The 22,579-nt window shown below is 50.6% G+C and overlaps 1 protein-coding gene across 1 annotated transcript in view; it reads left to right on the top strand.

Annotated features, from left to right (window-relative positions):
• Positions 1-22,579, top strand: part of MYBPC3 (myosin binding protein C3) — a 337,466-nt gene that overhangs the window by 297,031 nt on the left and 17,856 nt on the right. The window contains exon 31 of the mRNA XM_069221629.1: positions 15,521-15,680. Coding sequence (XP_069077730.1) covers positions 15,521-15,680 — 160 coding nt within the window. The remainder of the gene's footprint in view (positions 1-15,520; positions 15,681-22,579) is intronic.

The raw sequence follows: 22,579 nt of genomic DNA on the forward strand, positions 1-22,579 counted from the left end.
ATTCTTGCAACTCTCTGGTTTACCTCTAATACTCCAGCTCTCCTCCTTGTAACTCCCTGACTTACCTCTAATACTCCAACTCTCCTCCATGTAACTCTCTGGCTTACATGTAATACTCCACCAATCCTTGTAGGAGGCTGGCCTGGCTTATAGTGGGTACCTGATGGTACTTACACCTTCTGCCAGGTCCAGTCATCCCTTATTAGTAGATTAGTAGTGTTGTAGCAGCTTAGGCTGATAGAGGTAGCTATAGCAGAGCAGCTTAGGCTGAACTAGGAGACATGCAAAGCTCCTACTATACCACTTATATCATATAGGTACTATATAAGAAAGACAATACTCAGTGTTACTGAAAATAAAGGTACTTTATTTTAGTGACAATGTGCCAAAAATATCTCAGAGGATATACTCCCTTAGGAGGTAAGTAAAATACACAAAATATACACACAAACCAAAATCAGGTAAGTAAAACAGTCAGAAAGCAGTGCAAACACTGTAGCATACACTAGGATGCAATAGGCCTAGGGGCAACACAAACCGTATACTCTGAAAGTGGAATGCGAACCACGAATGGACCCCTGGCCTAGTGTAGTGTGCAGAGGGTCGCTGGGAGAAGAAAGCACTAAGGGTGTCCAAGATACTCCAGCCCAAGACCCTAAAAAGTAGGAGTAAAGTGATACGACTTCCCCCCAAAACACACTAAACTCGTGATAGAGGATTCTCCAAAGACCACATGTAGGAGGCTGGACTGGCTTGTAGTGAGTACCAAGGGGTACTTATACCTTGCACCAGGCCCAGGTATCCCTTATTAGTGTAGAGGGGTGTCTAGCAGCTTAGGCTGATAGAAAAGGTAGCTTAGCAGAGCAGCTTAGGCTGAACTAGGAGACGAGTGAAGCTCCTACAGTACCACTAGTGTCATATGCACAATATCATAAGAAAACACAATTCACAGATATACTAAAAATAAAGGTACTTTATTTTTATGACAATATGCCAAAAGTATCTCAGTGAGTACCCTCAGTATGAGGATAGCAAATATACACAAGATATATGTACACAATACCAAAATATGCAGTAATAGCAATAGAAAACAGTGCAAACAATGTATAGTCACAATAGAATGCAATGGGAGCACATAGGGATAGGGGCAACACAAACCATATACTCCAGAAGTGGAATGCGAACCACGAATGGACCCCAAACCTATGTGAGCTCGTAGAGGGTCGCTGGGACTGTAAGAAAACAGTGAGGATTAGAAAAATAGCCCACTCCAAGACCCTGAAAAGTGGGTGCCAAGTGCACCTAAGTTCTCCAAAGAGCACAGGAGTCGTGATAGGGGAATTCTGCAGGAAAGACCAACACCAGCAATGCAACAACGATGGATTTCCAGACGAGGGTACCTGTGGAACAAGGGGACCAAGTCCAAAAGTCACGATCAAGTCGGGAGTGGGCAGATGCCCAGGAAATGCCAGCTGTGGGTGCAAAGAAGCTGCCACCGGATGGTAGAAGCTGAGGATTCTGCATGAACGACAAGGGCTAGAAACTTCCCCTTTGGAGGATGGATGTCCCACATCGTGAAGAGTCGTGCAGAAGTGTTTTCCCACAGAAAGATCGCAAACAAGCCTTGCTAGCTGCAAGGGTCGCGGTTAGGGTTTTTGGATGCTGCTGTGGCCCAGGAGGGACCAGGATGTCGCCAACTGCGTGAGGAGACAGAGGGGGCGCCCAGCAAGAGAAGGAGCCCACTCAGAAGCAAGCAGCACCCGCAGAAGTGCCGGAACAGGCACAACAAAGTGGAGTGAATCGGTGCTTACCCGAAGTTGCACAAGAGAGTCCCACGCCGCCCGAGGACAACTCAGGAGGTCGTGCAATGCAGGTTAGAGTGCCGGGGACCCAGACTTGGCTGTGCACAAAGGAAATCCTCGGTGAGTGCACAGGAGCCGGAGTAGCTGCAAAAGACGCGGTTCTCAGCAATGCAGTCTGGCGTGGGGAGGCAAGGACTTACCTCCACCAAACTTGGACTGAAGAGTCACTGGACTGTGGGAGTCACTTGGACAGAGTTGCTGAGTTCAAGAGACCTCGCTCGTCGTGCTGAGAGGAGACCCAGAGGACCGGTGATGCAGTTCTTTGGTGCCTGCGGTTGCAGGGGGAAGATTCCGTCGACCCACAGGAGATTTCTTCGGAGCTTCTAGTGCAGAGAGGAGGCAGACTACCCCCACAGCATGCACCACCAGGAAAACAGTTGAGAAGGCGGCAGGATCAGCATTACAAGGTCACAGTAGTCGTCTTTGCTACTTTGTTGCAGTTTTGCAGGCTTCCAGCGCGGTCAGAAGTCGATTCCTTGGCAAAAGGTGAAGAGAGAGATGTAGAGGAACTCTGATGAGCTCTTGCATTCGTTATCTAAAGAACTCCCCAAAGCAGAGACCCTAAATAGCCAGAAAAGGAGATTTGGCTACCTAGGTGAGAGGATAGGCTAGCAACACCTGAAGGAGCCTATCAGAAGGAGTCTCTGATGTCACCTGCTGGCCCTGGCCACTCAGAGCAGTCCAGTGTGCCAGCAGCACCTCTGTTTCCAAGATGGCAGAGGTCTGGAGCACACTGGAGGAGCTCTGGGCACCTCCCAGGGGAGGTGCAGGTCAGGGGAGTGGTCACTCCCCTTTCCTTTGTCCAGTTTCGCGCCAGAGCAGGGCTGAGGGATCCCTGAACCGGTGTAGACTGGCTTATGCAGAAATGGGCACCATCTGTGCCCATGAAAGCATTTCCAGAGGCTGGGGGAGGCTACTCCTCCCCTGACTTAACTCCTTTTTCCAAAGGGAGAGGGTGTAACACCCTCTCTCTGAGGAAGTCCTTTGTTCTGCCTTCCTGGGCCAAGCCTGGCTGGACCCCAGGAGGGCAGAAACCTGTCTGAGGGGTTGGCAGCAGCAGCAGCTGCAGTGAAACCCCGGGAAAGGCAGTTTGGCAGTACCCAGGTCTGAGCTACAGACCTGTGGGATCATGGGATTGTACCAACTATGCCAGGATGGCATTGGTGGGGCAATTCCATGATCTTAGACATGTTACATGGCCATATTCGGAGTTACCATTGTGAAGCTACACATAGGTAGTGACCTATGTGTATTGCACGCGTGTAATGGTGTCCCTGCACTCACAAAGTCCGGGGAATTGGCCCTGAACAATGTGGGGGCACGTTGGCTAGTGCCATGGTGCCCACACACTAAGGCCCTCATTCCGACCCTGGCGGTTTGAAACCGCCAGGGTGGAGGGTAACGGAAGCACCGCCAACAGGCTGGCGGTGCTTCCAGGGATATTCTGACCGCAGCGGTAAAGCCGAGGTCAGAAAAGGGGAACCTGCGGTTTCCCGACGGTTTTCCCCTGGCCAAGGGAATCCTCCATGGCGGCGCTGCTTGCAGCGCCGCCATGGGGATTCCGACCCCCTTCCCGCCAGCCTGTTCCTGGCGGTAAAACCCGCCAGGAACAGGATGGCGTGAACGGGTGTCGTGGGGCCCCTGGGGGCCCCTGCACTGCCCATGCCACTGGCTATGCAGACAGTGAAAATCGCGACGGGTGCTACTGCACCCATCGCACCCCTGCAACTCCGCCGGCTCCATTCAGAGCCGGCTTCCTCGTTGCAGGGGCTTTCCCGCTGGGCCGGCGGGCGATCTTCTGGAGATCGCCCGCCGGCCCAGCGGGAAAGTCAAATTGACCCCCGCGGTCATTTGACCGCGGTGAGGTCTTTGGGCGGTTTCCGCCCGGCGGGCGCCGCCCGCCGCCCGCCGGACTCGGAATGAGCCCCTAAGTGACTTAGCACCCAACCTTTACCAGGTAAAGGTTAGACATATAGGTGACTTATAAGTTACTTAAGTGCAGTGTAAAATGGCTGTGAAATAACGTGGACGTTATTTCACTCAGGCTGCAGTGGCAGGCCTGTGTAAGAATTGTCAGAGCTTCCTATGGGTGGCAAAAGAAATGCTGCAGCCCATAGGGATCTCCTGGAACCCCAATACCCTGGGTACCTCAGTACCATATACTAGGGAATTATAAGGGTGTTCCGGTATGCCAATGTAAATTGGTAAAATTGGTCACTAGCCTGTTAGTGACAATTTGTACAGAGAGAGCATAACCACTGAGGTTCTGGTTAGCAGAGCCTCAGTGAGACAGTTAGGCATCACACAGGGAACACATACATATAGGTCACAAACTTATGAGCACTGGGGTCCTGGCTAGCAGGGTCCCAGTGACACATAACAAACATACTGAAAACATAGGGTTTTCACTATGAGCACTGGGCCCTGGCTAGCAGGATCCCAGTGAGACAGTGAAAACACCCTGACATACACTCACAAACAGGCCAAAAGTGGGGGTAACAAGGCTAGAAAGAGGCTACATTCTCACACCACAACAGACTGCAAAGCACTGAAGATGGTTTCCTGGACCTGAGGACCTGCAAAGGAAGGGTACCAAATCCAAGAGTCGTGAAAGTGTCCAGGGGGGCAGGAGCCCACTAAACCCCAGACGAAGGTGCAAAATGGCTGCCTCTGGATGGAAGAAGCTGAAGATTCTGCAACAACGAAAGGTGCCAGGAACTCCTCCTTTGGTCAGAAGATGTCCCACGGAGTGCTGGAGGATGCAGAGTTGTTTCTTTGGAGAAATACCACAAACAAGCCTTGCTAGTTGCAAAGGTTGCTGTTGAAGAAAAAGGGTGCTGCCCGGGCCCAGGAAGGACCAGGATGTCGCCACTTGGGAGAGGAGACAGAGGGGGCCCTCAGCAACACAGAGAGCCCACGCACAAGAAGGCAGCATGTGCAGAAGTCCTTGAATACAGGTTCAAGAAGTCTGAACACGGCGGTCAACACTACAAAACAGGGTTCCACGAAGCCGGAGGTCAAGTCAGCGACTTGAGCAATGCAGGGCGGAGTTCTGGGGACCTGGGCTTGGCTGTGCACGAAGGATTCCTTGCAAAAGTGCACAGAAGCCCTAGCAGCTGCAGTTCACACATTGCACAGGATTACTGTCTGGAGAGGGGAGGCAAGGACTTACCTCCTCCAAATTTGGACAGTTGGACCACTGGACAGTCTGGGTCACTTGGGTCCACCACCTGTGTTACAGGGGCCACGCTCGTCAGGATGAGAGGGGACCCAGAGAACCGGTGATGCAGACGTTTGGTGCCTGCTGGAGCAGGGGAAAGATTCAGTCGACCCACAGGAGAATTCTTCGTGGCTTCCACTGCAGGGTGAAGGCAGACAGCCCCCAGAGCATGCACCACCAGGAAACTGTTGAGAAAGCCGGCAGGATTAGGCGCTACAATGTCGCTGGTAGTCTTCTTGCTACTTTGTTGCAGTTTTGCAGGCGCCCTGGAGCAGTCAGCTGTCGATCCTTGGCAGAAGTCGAAGAGGGAAGTGCAGAGGAACTCTGGTGATTTCTTGCAAGTTGTTATCAGAGGAAAAGCCCACAGGAGAGACCCTAAATAGCCCTCAGAGGAGGATTGGCCACCTAATGAGGTAAGCACCTATCAGTAGGGGTCTCTGATGTCACCTGCTGGCACTGGCCACTCAGAGGCCTCCATTGTGCCCTCACACCTCTGGATTCAAGATGGCAGAGGTCTGGGACACACTGGAGGAGCTCTGGGCACCACCCCTGGGGTGGTGATGGACATGGGAGTGGTCACTCCCCTTTCCTTTGTCCAGTTTCGCGCCAGAGCAGGGACTGGGGGTTCCCTGAACCGGTGTACACTGGCTTATGCAAGGAGGGCACCATCTGTGCCCTTCAAAGCATTTCCAGAGGCTGGGGGAGGCTACTCCTCTCAGGCCCTTAACACCTATTTCCAAAGGGAGAGGGTGTAACACCCTCTCTCAGAGGAAATGCTTTGTTCTGCCTTCCTGGGACCGGGCTGCCCAGATCCCAAGAGGGCAGAAACCTGTCTGAGGGTTGGCAGCAGCAGTAGCTGCAGAGAAAACCCTAGAGAGCTGGTTTGGCAGTACCCGGGGTCCATAGTGGAGCCCCGGGGATGCATGGGATTGGCACCCCAATACCAGATTTGGCATGGGGGGACAATTCCATGATCTTAGACATGTTACATGGGCATATTCGGAGTTACCATTGTGAAGCTACATATAGGTATTGACCTATATGTAGTGCAAGTGTGTAATGGTGTCCCCGCACTCACAAAGTGCGGGGGAATTGCCCTGAACAATGTGGGGGCACCTTGGCTAGTGTCAGGGTGCCCTCACACTTAGTAACTTTGCACCTAACCTTCACTAAGTGAAGGTTAGACATATAGGTGACTTATAGGTTACTTAAGTGCAGTGTAAAATGGCTGTGAAATAACGTGTGCGTTATTTCACTCAGGCTGCAGTGGCAGTCCTGTGTAAGATTTGTCTGAGCTCCCCATGGGTGGAAAAAGAAATGCTGCAGCCCATAGGGATCTCCTGGAACCCCAATACCCTGGGTACCTAGGTACCATATACTAGGGAATTATAAGGGTGTTCCAGTGTGCCAATTAGAATTGGTGAAAATGGTCACTAGCCTATAGGGTCAATTTTAAAGGCAGAGAGAGCATAAGCACTGAGGTTCTGGTTAGCAGAGCTTCGGTGACACAGTTGGTCACTACACAGGTACACACATTCAAGCCACAAACTATGAGCACTGGGATCCTGGCTAGCAGGATCCCAGTGAGACAGGCAAAAACAAACTTACATACATGTAAAAATGGGGGTAACATGCCAGGCAAGATGGTACTTTCCCACAATCCTCCATCTAACTCTCTGGCTTACCTCTAATACTACAGCTCTCCTACTTGTAACTTTCTGGTTTAACTCTAATCATCCACCTCTCCTCTCTTCTAACTATCTAGCTTACCTCCAATACTCCAGCTCTCCTCCTTATAACTCTCTGGCTTACCTCTAATACTCCAGCTCTCCTCTCTTCTACCTCTCTGTCTTACCTCCAGTACTCCACCTCTTCTCCTTATAACTCTCTAGCTTACCTCTAATACTCCTGTTCTCCTCCTTGTAACTCTCAAGCTTACCTCTAAAACCCCTTGTAATTCTCTTGCTTACCTCTAATTCTCCAACTCTCCTCCTTCTGGCGCTCTTTCTTAAATCTAATACTCCAGCTCTCCTCCTTCTAACTCTCTGGCTTACCTCTAATACTCCAACTCTCCTCTCTTCCAACTCTCTGGCTTACAGCTAATACTCCACCTCTCCTCCTTCTAACTCTCTGGCTTACCTCTAATACTCCAGCTCTCCTCTTTTCCAACTCTCAGGCTTACAGCTAATACTCCAGCTCTCCTCTCTACTAACTCTCCGGCTTGTCTCTAATATTCCACCTCTCCTCCTTGTAACTCTATGTCTTACCTCCAATACTCTACCTCTCCTCCCTGTAACTCTCTTGCTTACCTCTAATACTCCACCTCTCCTCCTTGTAACTCTCTAGCTTAACTCTAATACTCCAGCTCTCTCCCTTGTAACTCTCTTGCCTACCTCTAATGCTCCAACTCTCCTTCTTCTATCTCTCCGGCTTATCTCTAATATTCCACCTCTCCGCCTTCTAACTCTCTGGCTTACCTCTAATACTCCAGCTCTCCTCTCTTCCAACGCTCTGGCTTACAGCTAATACTCCAGCTCTCCTCTCTACTAGCACTCTGGCTTACCTCTAATACGCCACCTCTCCTCCTTGTAACTCTCTGGCTTACCTCTAATACTCTACCTTTCCTCCTTGTAACTCTCTTGCTTACCTCTAACACTCCACCTCTCCTCCTTGTAACTCTCTAGCTTACAGCTAATACTCCAGCTCTCTCCCTTGTAACTCTCTTGCCTACCTCTAATACTCCAGCTCTCCTTCTTCTATCTCTCTGGCTTACCTCTAATACTCCACCTCTCCGTCTTCTAACTCTCTTGCTTACCTCTAATACTCCACCTCTCCTCCTTGTAACTCTCTAGCTTACCTCTAATACTCCAGCTCTCTCCCTTGTAACTCTCTCACCTACCTCTAATGCTTCAGCTCTCCTTCTTCAATCGCTCCGGCTTATCTCTAATACTCCACCTCTCCGCCTTCTAACTCTCTGGCTTACCTCTAATACTCCAGCTCTCCTCCTTGTAACTCTCTAGCTTACAGCTTATACTCCAGCTCTCTCCCTTGTAACTCTCTCGCCTACCTCTAATACTCCAGCTCTCCTTCTTCTATCTCTCTGGCTTACCTCTAATACTCCACCTCTACGTCTTCTAACTCTCTGGCTTACCTCTAATTCTCCAACTCTCATCCTTCTAGCTCGCTTTCTTAAATCTAATACTCCAGTTCTCCTTCTTCTAACTCTCTAGCTTACCTCTAATACTTCAGCTCTCCCCCTTGTTACTCTCACACCTATCTCTAATACTCCAGCTATCCTCTTTCTAACTCTCTGGCTTACTGCTAATACTCCACCTATCCACATTATAACTCTCTGGTTTACCTCTAATTCTCAAACTCTTTTCCTTCTAGCCCTATTTCTTAAATCTAATACTTCAGTTCTCTACCTTCTAACTCCCTGGCTTACCTCTAATACTCCAACTCTCCTTCTTCTAACTCTATAGCTTACCTCTATTACTCCAGCTCTCCTCCTTGTAACTCTCTGGTTTACTCCTCATACCCCACCTCTCCTCCTTGTAACTCTCCGGCTTACCTCTAACACTCCACCTCTCCTCCTTGTAACTCTCTGGCTTACCTCTAATACTCCACCTCTCCTCCTTGTAACTCTCTGGCTTACCTCTAATACTCCACCTCTCCTCCCTGTAACTCTCTGGCCTAACTCTAATACTCCAGCTCTTCTCTCTTCTAACTCTCTGGCTTACTTGTAATACTCTAGCTCTTCTCTTTTTAACTCTCTGAATTACCTCTAATTCTCGAGCTTTCCTCTCTTCTAACTCTCTGACTTACCTCTAATTTTCCAGCTCTCCTCTTTGTAATTCTGTGGCTTACCTCTAATACTCCAGCTCTCCTCTCTTCCAACTCTTTGGCTTACAGCTAAATCTCCAGCTGTCTTCTCTACTAACTCTCTGGCTTACCACTAATACTTCACCTCTCCTTTCTTCTAACTCTCTGACTTACCTCTAATACTCCATCTCTTTTCTCTTGTAACCCTCTGGCTTACCCGTTAATACTCCACTCTCCTCCCTGTAACTCTCTGGCCTAACTCTAATACTCCAGCTCTTCTCTCTTCTAACTCTCTGGCTTATTTGTAATACTCTAGCTCTTCTCTTTTTAACTCTCTGACTTACCTCTAATTCTCAAGTTTTCCTCTCTTCTAACTCTCTGACTTACCTCTAATTTTCCAGCTCTCCTCTTTGTAACTCTGTGGCTTACCTCTAATACTCCAGCTCTCCTCTCTTCCAACTCTTTGGCTTACAGCTAACTCTACAGCTGTCTTCTCTACTAACTCTCTGGCTTACCACTAATACTCCACCTCTCCTTTCTTCTAACTCTCTGGCTTACATCTAATACTCCAGCTTTTCTTCTTCGAACTCTCTGGCGTAACTCGAATACTCTAGATCTCCTTTCTTCTAACTCTCTGGCTTACCTCTAATACTCCGGCTACCCGCCTGTAATTCTCTGGCTTACTTCTAATACTCCAGTTGTCCTCCTTCTAACTCTCTGGCTAAACTCTGATACTCCAGCTCTCCTCCTTGTGACTCTCTTTCTTACCTCTAATACTCTACCTCTCCCCCCTCTAACTCTTTGGTTTACCCTTAATACTCTGGCTCTCCCCCCTACTAACATTTCAACTCTCTTCTTCTCTTCATTCTGCTCATCATTCTCTCAAAATCTCCTCTTCACTATCAGTCTGTCTCCCCTATGACTTCCTGCTCTAATACTTCCGCTCTTCTCTTTGTAACTCTTTGGCTTACCCCTAATACTGCACCTCTCCTCGTTGCAACTTTCAGCCTTTTCTCTAATACTGCAGCTCTTCTCCTTTTAACTCTCAGGCTTACCGCTCATACACCAGCTCTCCTCCGTATAACTCTGTGGCTTACCTCTAATACTCTCCCTCTCCTTCTTCTAACTCTCTAGCTTACCTATACTATTCCCCCTCCTCCTTCTACCTCTCTGGCTTACCTCTAATACTCCAGCTCTCTTCCTTGTATCCCTCTAGCATACCTCCTCTAATATTCCACCTCTCCTCATTGTAACTCTCTGCCTTACCTATAATACTTCACCTCTCCTCCTTGTAAATCTCTTGCTTACCTCTAATACTCCAGCTCTCCTCCTTCTATCTCTCTGCCTTACCTCTAATACTCAAGCTCTCCTCTCTTCCAACTCTCTGGCTTACCTCTAATACTCCACCTCTCCTCTTTTCTAACTCTCTGGCTTACCTCTAACACTCTATCTCTATTCTCTTGTAACCCTCTAGCTTGCCTCTTATACTCCAGCTCTCTTCTCTTGTAACCCTCTGACCTACCTCTAATACTTCAGCTCACCACCTTGTAATTCTCTGGCTTACATCTAATACTCTAGCTTTTCTCCTTCTAACTCTCTGACGTACCTCTAATACTCTAGATTGCCTTTCTTCTAACTCTCTGGCTTACCTCAAATACTCCAGCTACCCCCTTGTAATTCTCTGGCTTACCTCTAATACTCCTTTTGCCCTCCTTCTAATTCTCTGGCTGAACTCTAATACTCCAGCTCTTCTCCTTGTAACTCTTGCTTACCTCTAATACTCCACCTCTCCCCTCCTAAGTTTTTGGTTTACTCTTAATACTCTTGCTCTTTTCCAGCTAACATTTCAACTATCTTCTTCTCTTCCTTCTGCACATCATTTTCTCAAACTCTCCTCTTCACTATCATCCCATCTCCCATGTCACATCCTGCTTCAATGCTTCAGCTCTCCTCCTTGTAACTCTTTGGCTTACCTTTAATACTCCACCTCTCCTCCTTGCAACTTTCAGCCTTGACTCTAATACTGCAGCTCTTCTCCTTCTAACTCTCAGGTTTACCTCTCATACACCAGCTCTCCTCCGTATAACTCTTTGGCTTACCTCTAATACTCTACCTCTCCTTCTTGTAACTCTCTAGCTAACCTCTAATACTCCACCTCTCCTCCTTCTAACTCTCTGGCTTACCTCTAATACTCCAGCTCTCTTCCTTGTATCCCTCTGGCATACCTCTAATACTCCACCTCTCCTCCTTGTAACTCTCTGCATTACCTCTAATACTCCACCTCTCCTCTCTTTCAACTCTCTGGCTTACAGCTAATACTCTACCTCTCTTCTCTTGTAACCCTCTGGCTTGCTTCTAATACTCCAGCTCTCCTCCTTCACATCTAATGCTCCGGCTATCCCCTTTGTAATTCTCTGGCCTACCTCCAATACTCCAGCTCTGAATTCTTCTAACTCTCTGGCTTACCTCTATTATTCCAGCCAGCTCTCCCCCTTATAATTCGCTGGCTTACCTTTAAAACTCGGCCCCTCCTCCTTGTAACTCTCTGGCTTACCTTTATTACTCCACCTCTCCTCCTTGCAACTTTCAGTCTTGGCTCTCATACTCCAGCTCTCCTCTGTCTAACTCTTTGGCTTGCCTCTAATACCCCACCTCTCCTTCTTGTAACTCTCTGGCTTACCTCCAATATTCCACCTCTCCTCCTTCTAAGTCTCTGGCTTACATCTAATACTCCTGCTCTCCTCCTTGTAACTCTCTGAAGTACCTCTATTATTCCACCTCTCCTCCTTGTAACTCTCTGGCTTGCCTCTAATACTCCAGCCCTCCTCCTTCTAACTCTCAGGCTTACCTCTTATACCCAGCTCTCCTTCATCTAACTCTCTGACTTACCTCTAATACTCCACCTTTCCATCTTTTAACTTTCTAGCGTATCTCTAATACTCCACCTCTCCTCCTTGTACCTCTCTGGCTTAACTCTAATACTCCACCTCTCCTCTTTTTAACTCTCTGGCTTACCTCCAATATTCCAGATCTCCTCTCTTCTTCCAACTCTCTGGCTTATAGCTAATACCCCAGCTCTCCTCTCTACTAACTCTTTGGCTTACCTCTAATACCCCACCTCTCCTCCTTGTAACTCTCTGGCTTACCTCTAATACTCCACCTCTCCTCCTTGTAACTCTTGGTTTACCTCTAATACTCCTCCTCTCCTCCTTGTAACTCTCCTGCTTACCTTTAATGCTACAGCTCTTCTCCTTCCAACTCGTTGGCTTATATCTAATACTCAACCTCTCCTTGTAACTCTCGGAATTACCTGTAATACTCCAGCTCTCCTCCTTGTAACTCTCTGGCTTACCTCTAATACTCCAGCTCTCCTCCTTGTAACTCTCTGGTTTACCTCAAGCACTCCAGCTCTCCGCTCTTCCAACTTTCTAGCTTACAGCTAATACTCCAGCTCTCCTCTCTACTAACTCTCAGGCTTACCTCTAATACTCCACCTCTCCTCCTTGTAACTGTCTTGCTTACCTCCATTGCTCCAGCTCTCCTCTCTCCAACTCTCAGGCTTACCTCTAATTCTCCACCTCTCCTCCTTGTAACTCTCTGGCTTACCTCTAATACTCTGCCTCTCCTCCTTGTAACTCTCTGACTTACCTCTAATACTCCAACTCTCCTCCTTGTAACTCTCTGGCTTACAGCTAATACTCCAGCTCTCTTCTCTACTAACTCTCAGGCTTACCTCTAATTCTCCACCTCTCCTCCTTGTAACTCTATGGCTTACCTATAATACTCTGACTCTCCTCCTTGTAACTCTCTGACTTACCTCTAATACTCCACCTCTCCTCCTTGTAACTCTCTGGCTTACCTCTAATACTCCAGCTCTCCTCCTTGTAACTCTCTGGTTTACCTCAACCACTCCAGCTCTCCTCACTTCCAACTTTCTAGCTTACAGCTAATACTCCAGCTCTCCTCTCTACTAACTCTCAGGCTTACCTCTAATACTCCACCTCTCCTCCTTGTAACTCTCTTGCTTACCTCCATTGCTCCAGCTCTCCTCTCTCCAACTCTCTGGCTTACCTCTAATACTCCAGCTCTCCTCCTTGTAACTCTCTTGCTTACAGCTAATACTCCAGCTGTCTTCTCTACTAACTCTCAGGCTTACCTCTAATTCTCCACCTATCCTCCTTGTAACTCTCTGGCTTACCTCTAATACTCCACCTCTCCTCCTTGTAACTCTCTTGCTTACCGTTAATACTCCAGCTCTCCTCCTTCCAACTCATTGGCTTACCTCTAGTACTCAATTTATCCTTCTAACTCTCTGGCTTACCTGTAATACTTCAGCTCTACTCCTTGTAACTCGCTGGCTTACCTCTAATAATCCATCTCTCCTCCCTGTAACTCTCGAGCTTACCTCAAGCAGTCCAGCTCTCCTCTGTTGTAACTCTCTGGCTTACCTCTAATACTCCATCTCTCCTCCTTATAACTCTCTTGCTTACCTCTAATACTTCACGTCTCCTACTTGTCATTCTCTTCCTTATCTCTAATACTCCAACTCTTCTCTCTTCTATCTGTCTAGATTACTTCTAATACTCCAGCTCTCTTACGGCTAATACTCCACCTTTCCTCCTTATAACTCTCTTGCTTACCTCTAATACTCCCCCTCTCAGACTTGTAATTCTTTTACTTACATCTAATACTCCATCTCTCCTCCTTATAATTCTCTTGCTTACCTCTATTACTTCACGTATACTATTTGTCAATCTATTGCTTACCTCCAATATTCCATCTCTCCTCTCTATCACTCTGGCTTACCTCTAATACGCCAGCTTTCTTACCTCGAATACGCCACCTCTCCTTGTTATAACTCTCTTGCTTACCTCTAATACTCCACTTCTCCTACTTCTCATTCTCTTGCTTACCTCTAATAGTCTGTCTCTCCTCTCTTCTATCTCTCTGGCTTACCTCTAATACTCCAGCTCTCTTACCTCTAATACTCCACCTCTCCTCGTTATAACTCTCTTGCTTATCTCTAATACTCCACTTCTCCTCCTTGTCATTCTCTTGCTTACCTCTAATACTCCACCTCTCCTCCTTATAATTCTCTTGCTTCCCTCTAATACTCCATCTCTGTTCTCTACTTTCCTCTGCTAACGTCTTGGTCTCCAGTTGTCCTCACCATTACCATTCCATCTATCCTGTGAAATATCAACTGCTGCCTTCTCCCATCTCCTCTCCTCTCATCTCCTCTCCCTCTCCCTCTTCTCTCCTCTCCCATCCCCTCCTCTCCTCCTTCTCTTCTCTCATCTAACATTCAGCTCTCTTCACTTCCTCCAGTTGTTTTCTCTTATTCCCCAGGTTTATTTTCATCCAACATTCCAGCTCAGTTTTCGCTTTGCACACCACCTCTCTGTCTATGTAACACTGTTGTTCTTCTCCTCTTCCTCCAGCTCTGCTCTCTTCTCACGCTCCAGCTCTGATCTTCTCTAGACTCAAGACGTTCCTCTGCTTGCAAACTCTGATCTCCTCTCCTCTGCTTTAGTACCTCTTTCCTTCTATCCTTTTACTCCCCAGCTCTCCTGTAACATTCCAGGTCTGCCCTAGCCCTCCAGCTCTCCTCTGACATTCCAGGTCTGCTCTAAACCTCCAGCTCTCCTTTAACATTCCAGGTCTGCTCTAACCCTCCAGCTCTCCTCTAACATTCCAGGTCTCCTCTAACCCTCCAGCTCTCCTGTAACATTCCAGGTCTGCTCTAAACCTCCAGCTCTCCTGTAACATTCCAGGTCTGCTCTAGCCCTCCAGCTGTCCTGTAATATTCCAGGTCTGCACTAACCCTCCAGCTCGCCTGTAACATTCCAGGTCTGCTCTAGCCCTCCAGCTGTCCTGTAATATGCCAGGTCTGCACTAATCCTCCAGCTCTCCTGTAACATTCCAGGTCTGCTCTAGCCCTCCAGCTGTCCTGTAATATTCCAGGTCTGCACTAACCCTCCAGCTCTCCTGTAACATTCCAGGTCTGCTCTAGCCCTCCAGCTGTCCTCTAGCATTCCAGGTCTGCCCTAGCCCTCCAGCTCTCCTGTAACATTCCAGGTTTCCTCTAACCCTCCAGCTCTCCTGTAACATTCCAGGTCTGCTCTAGCCCTCCAGCTGTCCTCTAGCATTCCAGGTCTGCTCTAGCCCTCCAGCTGTCCTCTAGCATTCCAGGTCTGCACTAACCCTCCAGCTCTCCTCTAACATTCCAGGGCTGCACTCACCCTCCAGCTCTCCTCTAACGTTCCAGCTCTCCTCTAACATTCCAGCTCTTCTCTAACATTCCAGGTTTGCTCTAACCCTCCAGCTCTCCTCTAACATTCCGGGTCTGACCTAACCCCCAGCTCTCCTCTAACATTCCAGATCTGCTCTAACCCCCATCCAGCTCTCCTTTACCATTCCAGGTCTGCACTCACCCTCCAGCTCTCTTCTAACATTCCAGGTTTGCTCTACCCCTCCAGCTCTCCTCTAACATTCCAGCTCTCTAACATTCCATCCCCTCTCTCTGAATGTATGAGTTTCCTCTATTCCTCTGTTGTAATACTCAGCTGTACTCGAACACTCAAGCACTTCTCTTACCTGTTGTCTCTCCCTGCAGGAGTGGTTCACAGTCTACGAACATTACAGACGCACCAACTGTGTGGTGTCCGATCTGATCATGGGGAATGAGTACTTCTTCCGGGCCTTCACTGAGAACATGTGTGGGCTGAGCGAGAACCCCACAGTCACCAAGAAAAGTGCCTATATCCAGAAAACTGGTGAGCTGGCAAGGGGCAAGAGCCAGGGGCAGATGGGGGAGTGATGGAGTCAGGGGGCAGCCTATGGAGTGATGGAGCCAGGGACAGACAGTGGAACAACGAGGACCAGGACAGATGATGGAGTTATGGAGAAAGGGACATAGGGTGGAACGATCGAACCAGAGACAGATGGTGGGGCGATGGAGACAGGGACAGACGGTGGAGTGATGGAGCCAGGCACAGACGGTGGAGCAATGGAGACAGGGACAGACGGTGGAGCGATGGAGACAGGGACAGATGGTGGAGAGATGGAGCCAGGGACACATGGTGGAGCGATGGAGCCAGGGACAGATGGTGAAGTGATGGAGCCAGGAACACACGGTGGAGCGATGGAGACAGAGACAGACGGTGGAGCAATGGAGCCAGGGACACACAGTGGAGCGATGGAGCCAGGGACACAGAGTGGAGCGATGAAGACTGGGACACACAGTGGAGTGATGGAGACAGGGACAGACGGTGGAGCGATGGAGACAGGGACAGACGGCGGAGCGATGGAGACAGGGACAGACGGTGGAGCGATGGAGACAGGGACAGACGGTGGAGCGATGGAGACAGGGACAGACGGTGGAGCGATGGGGCCAGGAACACACGGTGGAGTGATGCAGACAGGGAGAGATGGTGGAGCCTTGAAGACAGGGACAGACGGCGGAGCGATGGAGCCAGGGACGCACGGTGGAGCGATGGAGACAGGGACAGACGGTGGAGTATTGGAGACAGGGACAGATGGTGGAGCGATGGAGACAGGGACAGATGGTGGAGAGATGGAGCCAGGGACACATGGTGGAGCGATGGAGCCAGGGACAGATGGTGGAGTGATGGAGCCAGGAACACACGGTGGAGCGATGGAGACAGAGACAGACGGTGGAGCAATGGAGCCAGGGACACACGGTGGAGCGATGGAGACAGGGACAGACGGTGGAGCGATAGAGCCAGGGACAGACAGTGGAACGATGAGGACCAGGGCAGATGATGGAGTTATGGAGAAAGGGACATAGGGTGGAACCTGAGACAGATGGTGGAGTGAGGGAGCCAGGGACAGACGGTGCAGCGATGGAGACAGGAATACACGGTGGAGCAATGAAGACTGGGACAGACGGTGGAGCGATGGAGCCAGGAACACACAGTGGAGTTATAGAGACAGGGACACACAGTGGAGCGATGGAGACAGGGACAGACGGTGGAGCGATGGAGCCAAGAACACACGGTGGAGCGATGCAGACAGGGAGAGATGGTGGAGCCTTGAAGACAGGGACAGACGGCGGAGCAATGGAGACAGGGACAGACGGTGGAGCGATGGAGCCAAGAACACACGGTGGAGCGATGCAGACAGGGAGAGATGGTGGAGCCTTGAAGACAGGGACAGACGGCGGAGCAATGGAGACAGGGACTGACGGTGGAGCGATGGAGACAGGGACAGACGGTGGAGCGATGGAGACAGGGACAGATGGTGGAGCGATGGAGACAGGGACACACAGTGGAGCGATGAAGACAGGGACAGACGGTGGAGCGATGGAGACAGGGACAGACGGTGGAGCAATGGAGACAGGGACAGACGGCGGAGCAATGGAGACAGGGACAGATGGTGGAGCGATGGAGCCAGGAACACACAGTGGAGCGATGAAGACAGGTACACACAGAGGAGCGATGGAGACAGGGACAGACGGTGGAGTGATGGAGACAGGGACAGATGGTGGAGCGATGGAGACAGGGACAGACGGCGGAGCGATGGAGACGGACAGACGGTGGAGCGATGGAGCCAGGAACACACAGTGTAACAATGAAGACTGGGACACACAGTGGAGCGATGGAGACAGGGACAGATGGTGGAGTGATGGAGCCAGGGACAGACGGTGGAGCAATGGAGACAGGGACAGACGGTGGAGCGATGGAGACAGGGACAGATGGTGGAGAGATGGAGCCAGGGACACATGGTGGAGCGATGGAGCCAGGGTCAGATGGTGGAGTGATGGAGCCAGGAACACACGGTGGAGCGATGGAGACAGAGACAGACGGTGGAGCAATGGAGCCAGGGACACACGGTAGAGCGATGGAGACAGGGGCACACAGTGGAGCGATGGAGACAGGGACAGACGGTGGAGCGATGGAGACAAGGACACACAGTGGAGCGATGGAGACAGGGACAGACAGTGGAGCGATAGAGACAGGGACAGACGATGGAGCGATATAGCCAGGGACAGACGGTGGAGCGATGGAGCCAGGGACACACGGTGGAGCGATGGAGACAGAGACAGATGGTGGATCGATGGAGACTGGGACAGACGGTGGAGCGATGGAGCCAGGGACAGACGGTGGATCGATGGAGCCAGGGACAGATGATGGAGCGATGGAGCCAGGGACAGACGGTGGAGCGATGGAGACAGGGACAGACGGTGGAGCGATGGAGCCAGGGAGAGATGGTGGAGCGATGGAGACAGGGACAGACAGTGGAGCGATGAAGCCAGGGACAGACGGCGGAGCGATGGAGCCAGGGACAGACGGTGGAGCAATGGAGCCAGGGACACACGGTGGAGCGATGGAGACAGGGGCACATGGTGGAGCGATGGAGACAGGGACAGACGGTGGAGCGATAGAGCCAGGGACACACGGTGGAGCGATGGAGACAGGGACAGACGGTGGAGCGATGGAGACAAGGACACACAGTGGAGCGATGGAGACAGGGACAGACAGTGGAGCGATAGAGACAGGGACAGACGATGGAGCGATATAGCCAGGGATAGATGGAGGAGCGATGGAGCCAGGGACACACGGTGGAGCGATGGAGACAGAGACAGATGGTGGATCGATGGAGACAGGGACAGACGGTGGAGCGATGGAGCCAGGGACAGACGGTGGGGCGATGGAGCCAGGGACAGACGGTGGAGCGATGGAGCCAGGGACAGGCGGTAGAGCGATGGAGACAGGGACAGACGGTGGAGCGATGGAGACAGGGACAGACGGTGAAGCGATATAGCCAGGGACAGATGGTGGAGCGATGGAGCCAGGGACAGGCGGTAGAGCGATGGAGACAGGGACAGACGGTGGAGCGATGGAGCCATGGACAGACGGTGGAGCGATGGAGCCAGGGACAGGCGGTAGAGCGATGGAGACAGGGACAGACGGTGAAGCGATATAGCCAGGGACAGGTGGTGTTGCAATGGAGGCAGTCCGAGTCCTCCAGGAACTCAAGAACATGTATACATCTCAGGACTGGCAGTGGGGAGACATGGCGGAGGTACGTAGCTCAGCAGGAGAGAGCTAAGGAGGAAAGGATCAGGAGAGGCGGCCGAGCCTCTGCACAAGCGACTCTCCAACGATGTGTTGGGGATGATGTACTATGGTGATCCCACACTGGAGATGTATGCTGTAATTAAAGGACCCAAGAACACTAACCCCCAAGAACGGTGGCATTCCAAAACCAGGGCAAAAGAGAATAGTCTTCATCTTAGGGGGCTAGGAATGAGGGAAGTACAGAAATTATGGTATTCGTGACCTAGGTCAGGCAGTATATAAAGCGTTGCTAAACTTAGAACCACAAGACCTCTGGTACCACTCCAACACCAACAAAGCAAGCCTGGTACCATCATCTCAAGTCCCCCCTCTACTAAAGCATAGCTGGGTCTAACATCACATCACCCCCACTACTAAACCATGGCTGGCTCTATCATCACAAGTCCCCCCACTACTAAAGCAATGCTGGCTCTATCATCACAAGTCCCCCCACTACTAAACCATGGCTGGCTCTATCATCACAAGTCCCCCCTCTACTAAACCATGGCTGGCTCTATCATCACAAGTCCCCCCACTACTAAACCATGGCGGGCTCTATCATCACAAGTCCCCCCACTACTAAAGCATGGCTGGCTCTATCATCACAAGTCCCCCCACTACTAAACCATGGCGGGCTCTATCATCACAAGTCCCCCCACTACTAAAGCACGGATGGCTCTATCATCACAAGTCCCCCCTCTACTAAAGCATGGCTGGCTCTATCATCACAAGTCCCCCCTCTACTAAAGCACGGCTGGCTCTATCATCACATGTCCCCCCTCTACTAAAGCACGGCTGGCTCTATCATCACACGTCCCCCCACTACTAAAGTATGGCTGGCTCTATCATCACAAGTCCCACACTACCAAAGTATGGCTGGCTCTATCATCACACGTCCCCCCACTACTAAAGTATGGCTGGCTCTACCATCACAAGTCCCCCACTACTAAACCATGGCTGGCCCTATCATCACAAGTCCCCCCACTACTAAAGCACGGCTGGCTCTATCATCACAAGTCCCCCCACTACTAAACCGTGGCGGGCTCTATCATCACAAGTCCCCCACTACTAAACCATGGCTGGCTCTATCATCACACGTCCCCCACAACCAAAGTATGGCTGGCTCTATCATCACACGTCCCCCCTCTACTAAAGCATGGCTGGCTCTATCATCACAAGTCCCCCCACTACTAAACCATGGCGGGCTCCATCATCACAAGTCCCCCCACTACTTAACCATGGCGGGCTCTATCATCACAAGTCCCCCCTCTACTAAAGCATGGCTGGCTCTATCATCACAAGTCCCCCCACTACTAAACCCTGGCGGGCTCCATCATCACAAGTCCCCCCACTACTAAACCATGGCGGGCTCTATCATCACAAGTCCCCCCTCTACTAAAGCATGGCTGGCTCTATCATCGCAAGTTCCTCCACTACTAAACCATGGCTGGCTCTATCATCACAAGTCCCCCCACTACTAAACCATGGCGGGCTCTATCATCACAAGTCCCCCCACTATAAACCATGGCTGGCTCTATCATCACACGTCCCCCCACTACTAAAGCATGGCTGGCTCTATCATCACAAGCCCCCCCACTACTAAAGCATGGCGGGCTCTATCATCACACGTCCCCCCACTACTAAACCATGGCGGGCTCTATCATCACAAGTCCCCCCACTACTAAACCATGGCGGGCTCTATCATCACAAGTCCCCCCTCTACTAAAGCATGGCTGGCCCTATCATCGCAAGTCCCTCCACTACTAAACCATGGCTGGCTCTATCATCACAAGTCCCTCCACTACTAAAGCATGGCGGGCTCTATCATCACAAGTCCCTCCACTACTAAAGCATGGCTGGCTCTATCATCACAAGTCCCTCCACTACTAAAGCATGGCAGGCTCTATCATCACAAGTCCCCCCTCTACTAAACCATGGCGGGCTCTATCATCACAAGTCCCCCCACTACTAAACCATGGCTGGCTCTATCATCACAAGCCCCCCAACTACTAAAGCATGGTGGGCTCTATCATCACACGTCCCCCCACTACTAAAGCATGGCGGGCTCTATCATCACACGTCCCCCCACTACTAAAGCATGGCTGGCTCTATCATCACAAGCCCCCCAACTACTAAAGCATGGCTGGCTCTATCATCACACGTCCCCCCACTACTAAAGCATGGCTGTCTCTATCAGCGCAAGTCCCTCCACTACTAAACCATGGCTGGCTCTATCATCACAAGTCCCTCCACTACTAAAGCATGGCTATCTCTATCATCACAAGTCCCCCCACTACTAAACCATGGCGGGCTCCATCATCACAAGTCCCCCCACTACTAAACCATGGCTGGCTCTATCATCACAAGTCCCCCCACTACTAAAGTATGGCTGCCCTGTCATCACAAGTCCCCCCACTACTAAAGCATGGCTGGCTCTATCATCACACGTCCCCCCACTACTAAAGCATGGCGGGCTCTATCATCACACGTCCCCCACTACTAAAGCATGGCTGGCTCTATCATCACAAGCCCCCCAACTACTAAAGCATGGCTGGCTCTATCATCACACGTCCCCCCACTACTAAAGCACGGCTGGCCCTATCATCACAAGTCCCCCCACTACTAAAGCATGGCGGGCTCTATCATCACACGTCCCCCCACTACTAAAGCATGGCTGGCTCTATCATCACAAGTCCCCCCACTACTAAAGCATGGCTGGCTCTATCATCACACGTCCCCCCACTACTAAAGTATGGCTGGCTCTATCATCACTAGTCCCTCCACTACTAAACCATGGCTGGCTCTATCATCACAAGTCGCCCACTACTAAAGCAGGGCAGGCCCTATCATCGCAAGTCCCTCCACTACTAAAGCATGGCTGGCTCTATCATCACAAGTCCCCCCACTACTAAACCATGGCTGGCTCTATCATCACAAGTCCCCCCACTACTAAACCATGGCGGGCTCTATCATCACAAGTCCCCCCACTACTAAACCATGGCTGGCTCTATCATCACAAGTCGCCCACTACTAAAGCATGGCTGGCCCTATCATCGCAAGTCCCTCCACTACTAAACCATGGCGGGCTCTATTATCACAAGTCCCCCCACTACTAAAGCATGGCTGGCTCTATCATCACAAGTCCCCCCACTACTAAACCATGGCGGGCTCTATCATCACAAGTCCCTCCACTACTAAACCATGGCTGGCTCTATCATCACAAGTCCCCCCACTACTAAAGCACGGCTGGCTCTATCATCACAAGTCCCCCCACTACTAAAGTATGGCTGGCTCTATCATCACAAGTCCCCCCACTACTAAAGCATGGCTGGCTCTATCATCACAAGTCCCCCAACTAAAGCACGGCTGGCTCTATCATCACAAGTCTCCCCACTACTAAACCATGGCTGGCTCTATCATCACAAGCCCCCCAACTACTAAAGCACGGCTGGCTCTATAATCACAAGCCCCCCAACTACTAAACCATGGCGGGCTCTATCATCACAAGCCCCCCCACCAGAGCATGTCTGTCCTTTCATCACAAGTCCCCCCACTACTAAACCATGGCTGCCCTGTCATCACATGTCCCCCCA

This window comes from Pleurodeles waltl, chromosome 3_1, assembly GCF_031143425.1.
Source record: "Pleurodeles waltl isolate 20211129_DDA chromosome 3_1, aPleWal1.hap1.20221129, whole genome shotgun sequence".
Lineage (NCBI taxonomy): Eukaryota > Metazoa > Chordata > Amphibia > Caudata > Salamandridae > Pleurodeles > Pleurodeles waltl.